This window comes from Scyliorhinus torazame, chromosome 21 (assembly GCF_047496885.1).
Source record: "Scyliorhinus torazame isolate Kashiwa2021f chromosome 21, sScyTor2.1, whole genome shotgun sequence".
NCBI lineage: Eukaryota > Metazoa > Chordata > Chondrichthyes > Carcharhiniformes > Scyliorhinidae > Scyliorhinus > Scyliorhinus torazame.
In genome coordinates, this window is record NC_092727.1 from 131,314,304 (window position 1) to 131,330,824 (window position 16,521).

General features: G+C 55.9%; 1 protein-coding gene across 1 annotated transcript in view; it reads right to left on the minus strand.

Moving 5' to 3' along the window:
• Nucleotides 1-3,317: 3,317 nt before the first annotated feature.
• Nucleotides 3,318-16,521, minus strand: part of selenow2a (selenoprotein W, 2a) — a 31,390-nt gene continuing 18,186 nt past the window's right edge. The window contains exons 2-4 of the mRNA XM_072487676.1: nt 9,077-9,174; nt 5,485-5,561; nt 3,318-4,540 (exon numbers count right to left, since the gene is read on the minus strand). Of these exons, the coding sequence (XP_072343777.1) occupies nt 4,457-4,540; nt 5,485-5,561; nt 9,077-9,174 (259 nt within the window). The 3' untranslated portion in view covers nt 3,318-4,456. The remainder of the gene's footprint in view (nt 4,541-5,484; nt 5,562-9,076; nt 9,175-16,521) is intronic.

The window sequence follows — 16,521 nt, forward strand, 5'->3', positions numbered from 1 at the left end:
CTGTCGCACTCTCCTCTAGGTGCTGCTGACTGTCTGTATAATGGTCTTCCTTTCACTCTCTAGGTGCTGACTGCCTGTCCCAGGGTCCTTCTCTCACATTTATTGGGTCGGCAAGATTTCATCTCTGCGAAGTCCGTGCAGTGGTCACTCCTATCGATACTGCCATGGCCAAATGCATCTGAGAATGGTCGATTGGTGAGGACGAGGTCAAGTAGGTTTTTCTCTCTTCTTACTTCCCTCACCACCTGCCACAGGCCCAGTCTAGCAACCACGTCCTTTCAGACTCCACCAGCTGGGTCAGTAGTATTGCTACCGAGCCGCTCTTTATAATGGACATTGTAGGCCCCCAACCAGAGTACCTTCTGTGCCTTTTCCACCCTCAGTGTCTTCCAATGGAGGTGGGGTATATATCACTCCAGCAGCACCTCTGCTTGATCTGTCCTACTGTGGGACAGTACGTACCCACAGACGGTGATGGTGATGTCGATGACATTTTTATAAGGCATGATTTTGTGAGTATGACAATAAGGCTGCTGCTTGACAAGTCTGTGAGACAGCTCTCCCAATTTTGGCACAAGCCCTTCAGATGCTAAAGAGGATTGTAGAGTCATAGAGACGTCAGAGACATAGAAAATAGGAGCGGGGGAGGCCATTCGGCCCTCCAGGCCTGCTCCACCATTCATTCTGATCATGAAACTCAATAGGCTGATCCTACCTTCCCTACATATTCTTTGATCCCCTTCGCCCCAAGTGTCATGTGAAAAATGAAATGAAAATCGCTTAGTCACAAGTAGGCTTCAATGAAGTTACTGTGAAAAGCCCCTAGTCGCCACATTCCGGCACCTGTTCGGGGAGGCTGGTACAGGAATTGAACCGTGCTGCTGGCCTGCCTGGGTCTGCTTTCAAAGCCAGCGATTTAGCCCAGTGTGCTAAACCAGCCCCATTTTGTTCCCTCATCTAAATTATTTATATTGCGAATAGCTGGGGTCCCAGCATTGATCTCTGTGGTACCCACTAGTCACTGCCTGACAATTAGAAAAAGACCCATTTATTCCTATTCTGACAACCAATTTTCTATCCATCTCAAGACACTACCCCTAATCCCATGCACTTTAATTTTACACGCAAATCTCTTATGCGGGACTTTTTGTCAAAAGCCTCCTGAAAGTCCAAAAGCACCACATCCATTGGCTCTCCCTCGTCAACTCGGTCAGTTAAATCCTCGAAGAATTCCACCCATGAAGATTTGTCAAACATGATTTCCCTTCATAAATCTACGTTGATACTGTCCAATCCTGCCACTGTTTTCTAAGTGCTTGGCTAATTCTTGACAATGGATTCTAGAATTTTCCCCACCACCGACATCAGACAACGGTCTATAATTCCGTTTTCTCTCCAACTCCCTTTTTTAAATAGTGGGGCTACATTCGCGACCAGGAGTCTATAGAATTTTGGAAGGTGAACCAACGCACCCACTATTTCTAGGGCCACTTCCTTAACTACACTGGGATGCAGATTATCACAGGGCTGGGTGGTCAATGTTGTCTCCGGTGCCTCAGTCGATGCCAGTAGGTTTTAAAAAAAACGTAGCATTTTGATACAACGCAGTGGCTTGCTGGGCCATGTCAGTCAGCATCTAAAAGTCAATCACATGGCTGCGTGCTTGGAATCAGATGTGGGCCGGACCAGGTCAAGGACGGCAGATTTCCTTCCTGTCGGCAAACCCATATCGCCACAAACTGTATTTTTCTTTTAAAACTATTTGGGTACTTTTTTTTTTTTTAAAAAGTCATAAATTTACCTTGATCTCACAACAAGCAGGGAACTCACATTTCAGCTACCTGATCAGCATGGTGGGGGTGTGAGAGAGCTGTTTGCTTGTTTGAACGGAAATGTATTTTATTTGAAGGGGTGAAGACTGGGATGAAGGAAAGGCCGAGTGGTTTACTGGAAATCGCCTGACAGAGAATCGTGAACCTGTTGTTTTGAACTCCGCTTTGGTGAAAAAGCCAAAAAGGAACTTGCTCTCACGCTGCCTTGCCTGAAACTCCATGTGGTTATCAGCCTGTAGCCTGAAAACCCTCATCCGATTATAGCTTGTCTGCATTTGGAAACCTGCAAAGCCGAGAAGCAAAGAATTGATCCAGATCTATATTTTCCTCCACACCGAAGCTCCGTTGGTGTGACCGTCCATCTACTGAGCTCTAGATTCACAGCTTCAAAACCCTGCAAACATTATCCTTTAATTTATAAAGCCTATCCTCCAAAGTCCACATCGGCAGCAACTATTTTTCCGTCCTTCGATTGTGTGCACATGTGCATGCGAGGGTATTTTTATAAAGGGAGATATTTATACTTAAAAAAAAAAAAATTTAGAGTACCCAATTCATTTTTTCCAATTAAGGGGCAATTTAGCATGGCCAATCCACCGAGCTTGCACATTTTTGGGTTGTGGAGCGAAACCCACGCAAGCACGGGGAGAATGTGCAAACTCCAAACGGACAGTGACCCAGAGCCGGGATCGAACCTGGGGCCTCGGCGCCTTGCTAACCACTGCAGCACTGTGCTGCCCGAGATATTTATACTTAAAGAGTACAATTCAGTGTTAGCTAGTTCTTGCAATTGGCTTTAAAACGTTTTGTTTTACAATAAATCAATCATTGAGTTTATTGCAAGCTGTTTGGTTAAAGCCTCTTTTATTTAGGGTCACAGCAGCGAAGATAATGAACTGCCCATTTTGGTGAGTGAATTAAAGTTTTTAAAGTAATGGTGTCATTTGTGGATCAGGTAAACTGTGCATCCCTCCCATCCCAATGAGAATATTCCTTAAAGGACATTAGTGAAGCAGATGGGTTTTTTACAACAATCCACAAAAGTTCCATAGTCACCATTATTGAGACTAGTTTTATATTCAAAATTTATTAATTGAACTTAAATTCTACAAGCTGCTGTGGTGGGATTTGAACCAATGTCCCCAGAGCATCAGCCCAGGTTTCTAGGGTACTAGTCCAGTGATTCACCACAACCTCTCACCCCACACCCTCAATACCAGTTCTCCAAGAGTTAAACATTCCTCAGTACTGGCCATGCGAGAGTGCAGCATCGCCTCAGTACTACCCCTCCACCAGTACGGCGCACCCGCTGTACTGACCCTCCGACTGTGCAGCACTCCCTCATCAGCCAGGATGATTTGTGTGGAGTCAGACCTGAAATCCTGACCTTGTGACTCACAGATTGTCAACTGACGCTAGAATTCAGAGATTTGCTATCAGTTTTCAATGTGAATTCATTTCTGTTACAAACAATTGACAACAACATTTCTGTTACGTGTGTAAATGTTTTAATTATATTTGAAATATATAGCCAAGTTTAAACATAATTCTTTGTTTAAAAAAACTTTACTGATGTTGTAAACCTGCTCTCCCATTAGAAAGAGGATCGTTTTTTTCTTCATGTTTTAACTATTCGACTTTCAGTTAAAACAGTCATTTATAGAACCAGATTCTAAATCTCAAGCAAGTCAACAATGTCAGTAAATCAGCAACTACTTCTGCAGAAAATCCCAGCACTGTGTTATACAGCAGAGAAAAGACAGGACAGAATATTCCGATTGTGAGCAACGTGCTGCACTCCTCATCCACCGCCAAGATGTGATGAGATTAGATCAGTAACCTTGAAATAACAACCTCCTCGTTGATACAAGACAGAGGTACAGAGAAACCTGCTTCTCTGAACACGGTCAGATCTATCATTTCCTGTTCTTCAGATCAATCAGAACACATTGCGCCGGGACCGGAGGGATGTAGGTTTCCGATGCTCATCTCAATCTCAGACAAGTTGTGAGGAGGATGTCACGCAGAAATCAAATGTCTTCCTGATTAGTCAGGAGGCACGAACGGGAATGAAAGAGCGGGTTGTCAGCATTCTTCCCCCCCATTAATGTGTGGGCGCAGTTACAAATCAGTGGCTTTTGTCAGCTGAATCTGGCTGCTTTAATTTACTAGCCCGGATTTCAGAAGACTACATTTACCAGGGTAAGGGGAGGGGAGCTGAGAAGGCAACAGAGCTCTGCATCACTGACAGAATCCCAGGAACAAACAGAATAGCAGAACAGTGTCTGCCCAAGGAGGAGCTAAAGGGGAAATAGAAGAGCAACAAAGTAGTGATTTGTCAGCTACTTTGGATGGAAAGAGGACTTTAAAATGCATTTGCCAGAAAATATCAGAGGAGCAAGAATTATGGTCTTATGGTCTAAAAGTTACAGCGGAAACAGAATGAGCTAGCAGAAAAATCTAAAATCTGTCAGGTCGACACAGCTTCAAAGAATAAATAATTTGGCAGCACCCAGACTCGAAGACTTGGGGCTCGGGTGTTTCTGTATCTCTACAACCTGGACAGAACACGTGCTGGAAACAAAGCAGATTAGTAGCTGATAGAAGGCACCATCCAAGCAGAGCTACAGAATGACACAAGGAGGGCGGCTCTTGAGAATCTTTTGTACTGCTTCTCCATTACTTGCTTTCTTGACTTCTTTGACAACCTGTAAAAGAGAGTAACAAAAACATTGATTAGCAACCATGCAGGACAACATGACTGGTAGTGATAATATCCTTCACGGTTTAATTTTGCTTCATTACGTACACCAACACACACCTTCCGTCAAAAGTGAATCACTGCAGTTCATGGCTACACAAGTACAGCAAGTACTTGCCTTAACATAGTCTAACATCCACAAACACTCCGCAGGACCAATCAAACACGTTTGTCACAGCCGCCCACATACAGAGATATCCCGAGAGAAAGCCACAAACCTGCGTCTGTATTCAGGACTGAATTGAAGGAAAGAACACAAGAGGCGGCTGAGATGCTATGGTCAGGGATTCTCCGTTTCGCCGGCTGGTCAATGGGGTTTCCCATTGTGGGGCAGCCCCACGCCGTCGGGAAACCCGCGGGCTGCCAGCAAAACGGAGCATCCCGCCGGCGGAGAATCCAGCCCAATATCTCTGCAATGGCGATTAGATATAAATGATTTACCTCTATTTGCACCACTACGTCATCCATCTTATTGCAGACTCTTTGTGGATTTAGGGAAGGAATTCCAGAGCTTAGGCCAAGGCAGGTAAAGGCACAGCAGCCAATGGTGGAGGGGTTAAAATCAGGCAATTGCAAGAGGTGAGAATTGGAGTAACATTGTGATTTGAGGATTGTAGGGCTGCAAGTGGTTGCAGAGCTGGGGAAGAGAGAGCGAAGTCATGGAGGGTTTGGAACACAAGGATACTATTGCAGGATTCAACGTGGGTCAAGAAGCACAGGAGGTGATGGATAAACGGGTATTTTCTACGAGTGGAGCAGTTGGCTGAATGATCTGTTTCCGTGCTGTAAAATCTACACGATGTGCAGAGCAGAACAGGGTGGGGCAGCGGGGAACTAACAATGTTGAGAATTGTACAAATTCAACTTAAAAGGATTCCACTTTCTACTTACATCATCTTCATAAGGGAACCCGCTGTTTTCTAGCTTGGAAAAGACCAGATTCCCATTGATTTCAATCTCAAAGCTTCCTGAGAAAGAAAAATATATTAACACACAATAATTCCTTTATAGGACACTATACAGAGAGAAAAGCAGACGGGTAATGCGTTACTGCCTTGAGACTGTACCATGGAGTGTTGGACCCAGTCTAGGCCAGGACCCCCTGCTAAATAACAAAATAATTTCAAGTGGCTGAATGGCCTGCTTCTGCCCCGAATGGAAACACAAAGGGAGAAAAGGAGGAACGATTTAAATAAACATTGAAACATCCTCCAGCATTCTTCTCGAGAAACACCCATCAGTGGCACTACGGACATTAAGAGGAGAGAACTGAACTATACAGCACGGCAGCACACGTGGATAGCACTTTGGCTGCACAGGTACGATTCCCGGCTTGGGTCAGTGCAGAGTCTGCACGTTCTCCCTGTGTCTGCGTGGGTTTCCTCCGGGTGCTCCGGTTTCCTCCCACAGTCCAAAGACGTGCAGGTTAGGTGGATTGGCCATGATAAATTGCCCTTAGTGACCAAAAAGGTTAGGAGGGGTTACTGGGTTAAGGTGGAAGTGAGGACTTAAGTGGGCCGGTGCAGACTTGATGGGCCGAATGGCCTCCTTCTGCACTGTATGTTCTATATTCTATATGTTCTATGTACATCATTATACCGATGGAGAATACATCAGTCCAAAGGGAATAGCAACCTGCTGGTAAACATAGCAGGAATTGATAACCCCGTAAAACAACACCTCCCTCGAGGAGGGAAAGTAAAACAACAAAGAGCTTCCAAGGTGGAAAGCGATGAGGAGACACTTCAGATACTAGAACTGTTTGGAGCAGAGAAAATCAAGGAGATTTAACCAAGATCGTCACAGCTAAAGTGTTGAGAGAGTGAACTAAGAGAAATTATTTTAGTTGGATGGGAAATTAAATACAAGGAGATATCAAATTAAAATTGTAATTGTGAGCAAGGAGAGGGGTCGAGAGATTATTTTTCAAGTAGATTTTTGCTGGACCAAACCTGCTGTGTCACAGAAGTGACAAAACCAGACATCAGGGCATCTTTTAAGGGAAGATTGAAGAAATATTTGAAGCAGATTTGAGGATGTAAGGATTGGAATTAGTTTGGAATACTCCAGCAAAGAACCAACATCAGCACCGTGGACCAACTGGCTTCCTGCTGTGCAGTAAATATACAGCCCGGGGGGAGACTGGTCCGGGGGGGGGGGGGGGGGGGGGGGGGTGATCAGCCTGCTCTCCAGCCCGGGAGGGGACCGACCCGCCATGCAGCTCAGGAGGGGACTAGCCCAAGCGGGGACCGGCCCACGCCACAGTCCAGGAGGGGACCGGCCCACGCCACAGTCCAGGAGGGGACCGGCCGCTCTGCAACCCGGGAGGGGACCGACCCACTCCGCAGCCCGGGAGGGGACCGGCCCGCTCCGCAGCCCGGGAGGGGACCGGCCCGCTCCGCAGCCCGGGAGGGGACCGGCCCGCTCCGCAGCCCGGGAGGGGACCGGCCCGCTCCGCAGCCCGGGAGGGGACCGGCCCGCTCCGCAGCCCGGGAGGGGACCGGCCCGCTCCGCAGCCCGGGAGGGGACCGGCCCGCTCCGCAGCCCGGGAGGGGACCGACCCGCTCCGCAGCCCGGGAGGGGACCGGCCCACTCCGCAGCCCGGGAGGGGACCGGCCCGCTCCGCAGCCCGGGAGGGGACCGGCCCGCCATGCAGCGGAGGGGACCGGCCAGCCATGCAGCCCGGGAGGGGACCGGCCCGCTCCGCAGCCCGGGAGGGGACCGGCCCGCTCTGCAGCCCGGGAGGGGACCGGCCCGCTCCGCAGACCGGGAGGGGACCGGCCCGCTCCGCAGCCCGGGAGGGGACCGGCCCGCTCCGCAGCCCGGGAGGGGACCGGCCCGCTCCGCAGCCCGGGAGGGGACCGGCCCGCTCCGCAGCCCGGGAGGGGACCGGCCCGAACGGGGACCGGCCCGCTCCGCAGCCCGGGAGGGGACCGGCCCGAACGGGGACCGGCCCGCTCTGCAGCCCGGGAGGGGACCGACCCGCTCTGCAGCCCGGGAGGGGACCGGCCCGCTCTGCAACCCGGGAGGAGGCCGACCCGCTCTGCAGCCCGGGAGGGGACCGACCCGCTCCGCAGCCCGGGAGGGGACCGGCCCGCTCCGCAGCCCGGGAGGGGACCGACCCGCTCCGCAGCCCGGGAGGGGACCGGCCCGCTCCGCAGCCCGGGAGGGGACCGGCCCGCTCTGCAGCCCGGGAGGGGACCGGCCCGCTCCGCAGCCCGGGAGGGGACCGACCCGCTCCGCAGCCCGGGAGGGGACTGGCCCGCTCCGCAGCCCGGGAGGGGACCGACCCGCTCTGCAGCCCGGGAGGGGACCGGCCCGCTCCGCAGCCCGGGAGGGGACCGACCCGCTCTGCAGCCCGGGAGGGGACCGGCCCGCTCCGCAGCCCGGGAGGGGACCAGCCCGCTCCGCAGCCCGGGAGGGGACCGGCCCGCTCCGCAGCCCGGGAGGGGACCGGCCCGAGCGGGGACCGGCCCACTCCGCAGCCGAGGAGGGGACCGGCCCGAACGGGGACCGGCCCGCTCTGCAGCCCGGGAGGGGACTGGCCCGAACGGGGACCGGCCCGCTCTGCAGCCCGGGAGGGGACCGGCCCGCTTTGCAGCCCGGGAGGGGACCGGCCCGCTCTGCAGCCCGGGAGGGGACTGGCCCGAACGGGGACCGGCCCGCTCTGCAGCCCGGGAGGGGACCGGCCCGCTCTGCAGCCCGGGAGGGGACTGGCCCGCTCTGCAGCCCGGGAGGGGACTGGCCCACTCCACAGCCGAGGAGGGACTGGCCCACTCCACAGTCCGGGAGGCAATCGACCCGGGAGGCAGCCTGCGAACCTGCTGTCACTCTTTTCTGGTGGATCAAATGGGCATTATAATGGGTGGCACGGTAGCACAGTGAACCCGAACAGGTGGCGGAGTGTGGCGACTAGGGGATTTTCACAGTAATTTCATTGCAGTGTTAATGTAAGCCTACTTGTGACAATAATAAAGATTATAATCTGATTGCTGGAATAATATATATGCACGTTGAATGCAATTAGCCAGATATCTATTGAGGCAGATAGCGAACTCCTACAGTAACATATTTCAGCCTTATTGACATTCACCGATTGATGCTCACACGAAAAATGTTCTTCCTGGTCAATGAGACGGATGAGGGAGTGAACAATCCTCAACATCCTGGTGGCACGGTGGTTGGCACTGCTGCCTCACAGCACCAGGGACCCAGTTTCAATTCCAGCATCTGGTGTCTGTGCGGAGTGTGTACGTTCTCCCCGTGTGTGCGAGGGTTTCCTCCAGGTGTTCCGGTTTCCTCCCACAGTCCAAAGATGTGTAGGTTAGGTGGGGTTACGGGGAGTGGGCATGGGCAGGTGCTCTTTCCAAGAGTCGATGGAGACTCGATGGGCCGAATGGCCCCCTTCTGCACTGTAGGGATTCTATAATCCTGCATAAAGTGGTCCCTAACTGAACGAACAGAGCTGATGTATTTATGTTACCTGTTCTCCCAACATTTCCAGAAATCTCCGCATCAGGACAAGCCTCAGTGATGATGTCGGCAAGTTTGAGATAGCGGGGTTCGTACCCTCAGCCACCGCTACAATAAACACAACAATGGAGTTAGTCTCAAACTTCACTCAATCTGCCAGCAGATTTTCTTTTCTCTTTTTTTTTCACGTATGAATCTATCACAAGAAATCAGTGCATTCAGCTAACACTGTCACACGAAAGTTAAATTCTGAACACATTGCTGTGTCGCCTCGCTCCCACAGCTTCCTGATTCCAGTAAGACCCCCCTTCACCCTGTGTCCTGGATTGCAAACTTTTTAATTTGCTAGCTGTGATTCACTGACGAGCACAAAACACCGAAAGCCAGGAGTGTAGCTTCCAGCCAGAGATTGGAGTACTGAATACAGGTTTCAGCATCAGAGGAATTCTGAGAGTGCCCCGCACAGCCCAAGGGGCAGGACTGGAGGGAGTGCCCCCCATCAACGAGGGTCAGGAATCGAGGGAGTGCCCTGGAGGGAGTGCCCCGCATCAACGAGGGTCAGGACTGGAGGGAGTGCCCTGCATCAACGAGGGTCAGGCCTGGAGGGAGTGCCCTGCATCAACGAGGGTCAGGCCAGGAGGGAGGGGCAGCACGGTGGCGCAGTGGGTTAGCACTGCTGCCTCACGGCGCCGAGGTCACAGGTTCGATCCCGGCTCTGTGTCACTGTCCGTGTGGAGTTTGCATATTCTCCTCGTGTTCGTGTGGGTTTCGCCCCCACAACCCAAAGATGTGCAGGGTAGGTGGACTGGCCACGCTAAATTGCCCCGTAATTGGAAAATATTAATTGGGTATTCTAAATTTATTTTAAAAAAAGGACTGGAGGGCACAAGAGGAGCTGCATTGAGGGAGTGTCGCGCTGACAGAGGAGCCACATTGAGGGAGTGTCGTGCTGACAGAGGAGCCACATTGAGGGAGTGCCGTGCTGACAGAGGAGCCACATTGAGGGAGTGCCGCGCGGACAGAGGAGCTGCATTGAGGGAGTGTCGCGCTGACAGAGGAGCCACATTGAGGGAGTGCCGTGCTGACAGAGGAGCTGCATTGAGGGAGTGCCGTGCTGACAGAGGAGCCGCAATGAGGGAGTGTCGTGCTGACAGAGGAGCTGCATTGAGGGAGTGTCGCGCTGACAGAGGAGCCACATTGAGGGAGTGCCGCGCTGACAGAGGAGCCACATTGAGGGAGTGCCGTGCTGACAGAGGAGCCGCAATGAGGGAGTGTCGTGCTGACAGAGGAGCTGCATTGAGGGAGTGTCGCGCTGACAGAGGAGCCACATTGAGGGAGTGCCGCGCTGACAGAGGAGCCACATTGAGGGAGTGCCGCGCTGACAGAGGAGCCACATTGAGGGAGTGCCGCGCTGACAGAGGAGCCACATTGAGGGAGTGCCGTGCTGACAGAGGAGCCGCAATGAGGGAGTGTCGTGCTGACAGAGGAGCTGCATTGAGGGAGTGCCGCGCTGACAGAGGAGCCACATTGAGGGAGTGCCGCGCTGACAGAGGAGCCACATTGAGGGAGTGCCGCGCTGACAGAGGAGCCACATTGAGGGAGTGCCGCGCTGACAGAGGAGCTGCATTGAGGGAGTGTCGTGCTGACAGAGGAGCCACATTGAGGGAGTGTCGCGCTGACAGAGGAGCCACATTGAGGGAGTGCCGCGCTGACAGAGGAGCCACATTGAGGGAGTGTCGCGCTGACAGAGGAGCCACATTGAGGGAGTGCCGCGCTGACAGAGGAGCCACATTGAGGGAGTGCCGCGCTGACAGAGGAGCTGCATTGAGGGAGTGTCGTGCTGACAGAGGAGCCACATTGAGGGAGTGCCGCGCTGACAGAGGAGCTGCATTGAGGGAGCGCCGCGCTGACAGAGGAGTCGCATTGAGGGAGTGCCGCGCTGACAGAGGAGCTGCATTGAGGGAGTGTCGTGCAGACAGAGGAGCTGCATTGAGGGAGTGTCGTGCTGACAGAGGAGCCACATTGAGGGAGTGTCGCGCTGACAGAGGAGCTGCATTGAGGGAGCGCCGCGCTGACAGAGGAGCTGCATTGAGGGAGTGTCGTGCTGACAGAGGAGCCGCATTGAGGGAGTGTCGTGCTGACAGAGGAGCCGCATTGAGGGAGTGTCGTGCTGACAGAGGAGCCACATTGAGGGAGTGTCGCGCTGACAGAGGAGCTGCATTGAGGGAGCGCCGCGCTGACAGAGGAGCTGCATTGAGGGAGTGTCGCGCTGACAGAGGAGCCACATTGAGGGAGTGTCGTGCTGACAGAGGAGCCGCATTGAGGGAGTGTCGCGCTGACAGAGGAGTCGCATTGAGGGAGCACCGCGCTGACAGAGGAGCCACATTGAGGGAGTGCCGCGCTGACAGTGGAGCCGCATTGAGGGAGTGTCGCGCTGACAGAGGAGCCGCATTGAGGGAGCGCCGCGCTGACAGAGGAGCCACATTGAGGGAGCGCCGCGCTGACAGAGGAGCCACATTGAGGGAGTGCCGCGCTGACAGAGGAGCCACATTGAGGGAGTGCCGCGCTGACAGAGGAGCCACAATGAGGGAGTGTCGCGCTGACAGAGGAGCCACATTGAGGGAGTGCCGCGCTGTCAGAGGAGCTGCATTGAGGGAGTGTCGCGCTGACAGAGGAGCCGCATTGAGGGAGCGCCGCGCTGACAGAGGAGCCACATTGAGGGAGTGCCGCGCTGACAGAGGAGCCACAATGAGGGAGTGTCGCGCTGACAGAGGAGCCACATTGAGGGAGTGCCGCGCTGTCAGAGGAGCTGCATTGAGGGAGTGTCGCGCTGACAGAGGAGCCGCATTGAGGGAGTGTCGCGCTGACAGAGGAGCCGCATTGAGGGAGCGCCGCGCTGACAGAGGAGCCACAATGAGGGAGTGTCGCGCTGACAGAGGAGCCACATTGAGGGAGTGCCGCGCTGTCAGAGGAGCTGCATTGAGGGAGTGTCGCGCTGACAGAGGAGCCGCATTGAGGGAGCGCCGCGCTGACAGAGGAGCCACATTGAGGGAGTGCCGCGCTGACAGAGGAGCCACAATGAGGGAGTGTCGCGCTGACAGAGGAGCCACATTGAGGGAGTGCCGCGCTGTCAGAGGAGCTGCATTGAGGGAGTGTCGTGCTGTCAGAGGAGCCGCATTGAGGGAGTGCCGCGCTGACAGAGGAGCCGCATTGAGGGAGCGCCGCGCTGACAGAGGAGCCGCATTGAGGGAGCGCCGCGCTGACAGAGGAGTCGCATTGAGGGAGTGCCGCGCTGACAGAGGAGCCGCATTGAGGGAGTGCCGCGCTGTCAGAGGAGCCGCATTGAGGGAGTGTCGTGCTGACAGAGGAGTCGCATTGAGGGAGTGCCGCGCTGACAGAGGAGCTGCATTGAGGGAGTGTCGCGCTGACAGAGGAGCTGCATTGAGGGAGTGTCGCGCTGACAGAGGAACCGCACTGAGGGAGTGTCGTGCTGACAGAGGAGCTGCATTGAGGGAGTGCCGCGCTGACAGAGGAGCTGCATTGAGGGAGTGCCGCGCTGACAGAGGAGCTGCATTGAGGGAGTGTCGCGCTGACAGAGGAACCGCACTGAGGGAGTGTCGTGCTGACAGAGGAGCCACAATGAGGGAGTGCCGCGCTGACAGAGGAGCCACAATGAGGGAGTGCCGCGCTGACAGAGGAGCCGCATTGAGGGAGTGTCGTGCTGACAGAGGAGCCACAATGAGGGAGTGTCGTGCTGACAGAGGAGCTGCATTGAGGGAGTGTCGTGCTGACAGAGGAGCCACAATGAGGGAGTGTCGTGCTGACAGAGGAGCCACATTGAGGGAGTGTCGTGCTGACAGAGGAGCCACAATGAGGGAGTGCCGCGCTGACAGAGGAGCCGCACTGAGGGAGTGTCGCACTGTCAGAGGAGCCGCATTGAGGGAGTGCCGCGCTGACAGAGGAGCTGCATTGAGGGAGTGCCGTGCTGACAGTGGAGCTGCATTGAGGGAGTGCCGTGCTGACAGAGGTGCTGCATTGAGGGAGTGCCGTGCTGACAGAGGAGCTGCATTGAGGGAGTGCCGCGCTGACAGAGGAGCTGCATTGAGGGAGTGCCGCGCTGACAGAGGAGCTGCATTGAGGGAGTGCCGCGCTGACAGAGGAGCTGCATTGAGGGAGTGTCGTGCTGACAGAGGAGCTGCATTGAGGGAGTGTCGTGCTGTCAGAGGAGCTGCATTGAGGGAGTACCGGGCTGACAGAGGAGCTGCATTGAGGGAGTGCCGCGCTGACAGAGGAGCTGCATTGAGGGAGTGTCGTGCTGTCAGAGGAGCCGCATTGAGGGAGTACCGGGCTGACAGAGGAGTCGCATTGAGGGAGTGTCGTGCTGACAGAGGAGCTGCATTGAGGGAGTGCCGCGCTGACAGAGGAGTCGCATTGAGGGAGTGTCGTGCTGACAGAGGAGCCACAGTGAGGGAGTGCCGCGCTGACAGAGGAGTCGCATTGAGGGAGTGTCGTGCTGACAGAGGAGCTGCATTGAGGGAGTGCCGCGCTGACAGAGGAGCCACATTGAGGGAGTGCCGCGCTGACAGAGGAGCTGCATTGAGGGAGTGCCGCGCTGTCAGAGGAGCTGCATTGAGGGAGTGTCGTGCTGACAGAGGAGCTGCATTGAGGGAGTGCCGCGCTGACAGAGGAGCCACATTGAGGGAGTGCCGCGCTGACAGAGGAGCTGCATTGAGGGAGTGCCGCGCTGTCAGAGGAGCTGCATTGAGGGAGTGCCGCGCTGACAGAGGAGCCACATTGAGGGAGTGCCGCGCTGACAGAGGAGCTGCATTGAGGGAGTGCCGCGCTGTCAGAGGAGCTGCATTGAGGGAGTACCGGGCTGACAGAGGAGCCGCATTGAGGGAGTGCCGCGCTGACAGAGGAGCCGCATTGAGGGAGTGCCGTGCTGACAGAGGAGTCGCATTGAGGGAGTGTCGTGCTGACAGAGGAGTCGCATTGAGGGAGCGCCGTGCTGACAGAGGAGCCGCATTGAGGGAGCGCCGCGCTGACAGAGGAGCCGCACTGAGGGAGTGTCGTGCTGACAGAGGAGCCGCACTGAGGGAGTGTCGTGCTGACAGAGGAGCTGCACTGAGGGAGTGTCGTGCTGACAGAGGAGTCGCATTGAGGGAGTGCCGTGCTGACAGAGGAGCTGCATTGAGGGAGTGTCGTGCTGACAGAGGAGTCGCATTGAGGGAGTGCCGTGCTGACAGAGGAGCTGCACTGAGGGAGTGTCGTGCTGACAGAGGAGTCGCATTGAGGGAGTGCCGTGCTGACAGAGGAGCCACATTGAGGGAGTGTCGTGCTGACAGAGGAGCTGCATTGAGGGAGTGCCGTGCTGACAGAGGAGCCGCATTGAGGGAGTGTCGTGCTGACAGAGGAGCCGCACTGAGGGAGCGCCGCGCTGACAGAGGAGCCGCATTGAGGGAGTGTCGTGCTGACAGAGGAGCCGCATTGAGGGAGTGTCGTGCTGACAGAGGAGCCGCATTGAGGGAGTGCCGCGCTGACAGAGGAGCCGCATTGAGGGAGTGTCGTGCTGACAGAGGAGCCGCATTGAGGGAGTGTCGTGCTGACAGAGGAGCCGCATTGAGGGAGTGTCGCGCTGACAGAGGAGCCGTCATGAGGGAGTGTCGTGCTGACAGAGGAGCTGCATTGAGGGAGTGTCGTGCTGACAGAGGAGCTGCATTGAGGGAGTGCCGCGCTGACAGAGGAGCCGCACTGAGGGAGTGTCGTGCTGACAGAGGAGCTGCACTGAGGGAGTGTCGTGCTGACAGAGGAGCTGCATTGAGGGAGTGTCGTGCTGACAGTGGAGCTGCATTGAGGGAGTGTCGTGCTGACAGAGGAGCTGCACTGAGGGAGTGTCGTGCTGACAGAGGAGCCGCATTGAGGGAGCGCCGCGCTGACAGAGGAGCCGCACTGAGGGAGTGTCGTGCTGTCAGAGGAGTCGCATTGAGGGAGCGCCGCGCTGACAGAGGAGCTGCATTGAGGGAGTGCCGCACTGTCAGAGGAGCCGCATTGAGGGAGTGTCGTGCTGACAGAGGAGTCGCATTGAGGGAGTGTCGTGCTGACAGAGGAGCCGCAATGAGGGAGCGCCGCGCTGTCAGAGGAGCTGCATTGAGGGAGTGCCGCACTGTCAGAGGAGCCGCAATGAGGGAGTGTCGTGCTGACAGAGGAGCCGCACTGAGGGAGCGCCGCGCTGACAGAGGAGCTGCATTGAGGGAGTGCCGCACTGTCAGAGGAGCCGCAATGAGGGAGTGTCGTGCTGACAGAGGAGCCGCATTGAGGGAGTGCCGCGCTGACAGAGGAGCTGCATTGAGGGAGTGTCGTGCTGTCAGAGGAGTCGCATTGAGGGAGCGCCGCGCTGACAGAGGAGCTGCATTGAGGGAGTGCCGCACTGTCAGAGGAGCCGCATTGAGGGAGTGCCGCGCTGACAGAGGAGCTGCATTGAGGGAGTGCCGCGCTGACAGAGGAGCTGCATTGAGGGAGTGTCGTGCTGACAGAGGAGCCGCATTGAGGGAGTGCCGCGCTGACAGAGGAGCTGCATTGAGGGAGTGCCGCGCTGACAGAGGAGCTGCATTGAGGGAATGCCGTGCTGACAGAGGAGCCGCATTGAGGGAGTGCCGCGCTGACAGAGGAGCTGCATTGAGGGAGTGCCGCGCTGACAGAGGAGCTGCATTGAGGGAGTGTCGTGCTGACAGAGGAGCCGCATTGAGGGAGTGCCGCGCTGACAGAGGAGCTGCATTGAGGGAGTGCCGCGCTGACAGAGGAGCCACATTGAGGGAGTGCCGCGCTGACAGAGGAGCCGCATTGAGGGAGTGCCGCGCTGACAGAGGAGCCCCACTGAGGGAGTGCGCGCTGTCATAGGAGTCGCATTGAGGGAGTGCCGCGCTGACAGAGGAGCCCCACTGAGGGAGTGCGCGCTGTCATAGGAGTCGCATTGAGGGAGTGCCGCGCTGACAGAGGAGCCACATTGAGGGAGCGCCGTGCTGACAGAGGAGCTGCATTGAGGGAGCGCCGTGCTGACAGAGGAGCTGCATTGAGGGAGTGTCGTGCTGACAGAGGAGCCGTAATGAGGGAGTGCCGCACTGTCAGAGGAGCTGCATTGAGGGAGTGCCGTGCTGACAGAGGAGTCGCATTGAGGGAGTGTCGCGCTGACAGAGGAGCCACATTGAGGGAGCGCCGCGCTGACAGAGGAGCCACATTGAGGGAGTGTCGTGCTGACAGAGGAGTCGCATTGAGGGAGTGTCGTGCTGACAGAGGAGCCGTAATGAGGGAGTGCCGCGCTGTCAGAGGAGCCGCATTGAGGGAGTGCCGTGCTGACAGAGGTGCCACATTGAGGGAGTGTCGTGCTGACAGAGGAGCTGCATTGAGGGAGTGCCGCGCTGACAGAGGAGCCGCATTGAGGGAGTGTCGTGCTGACAG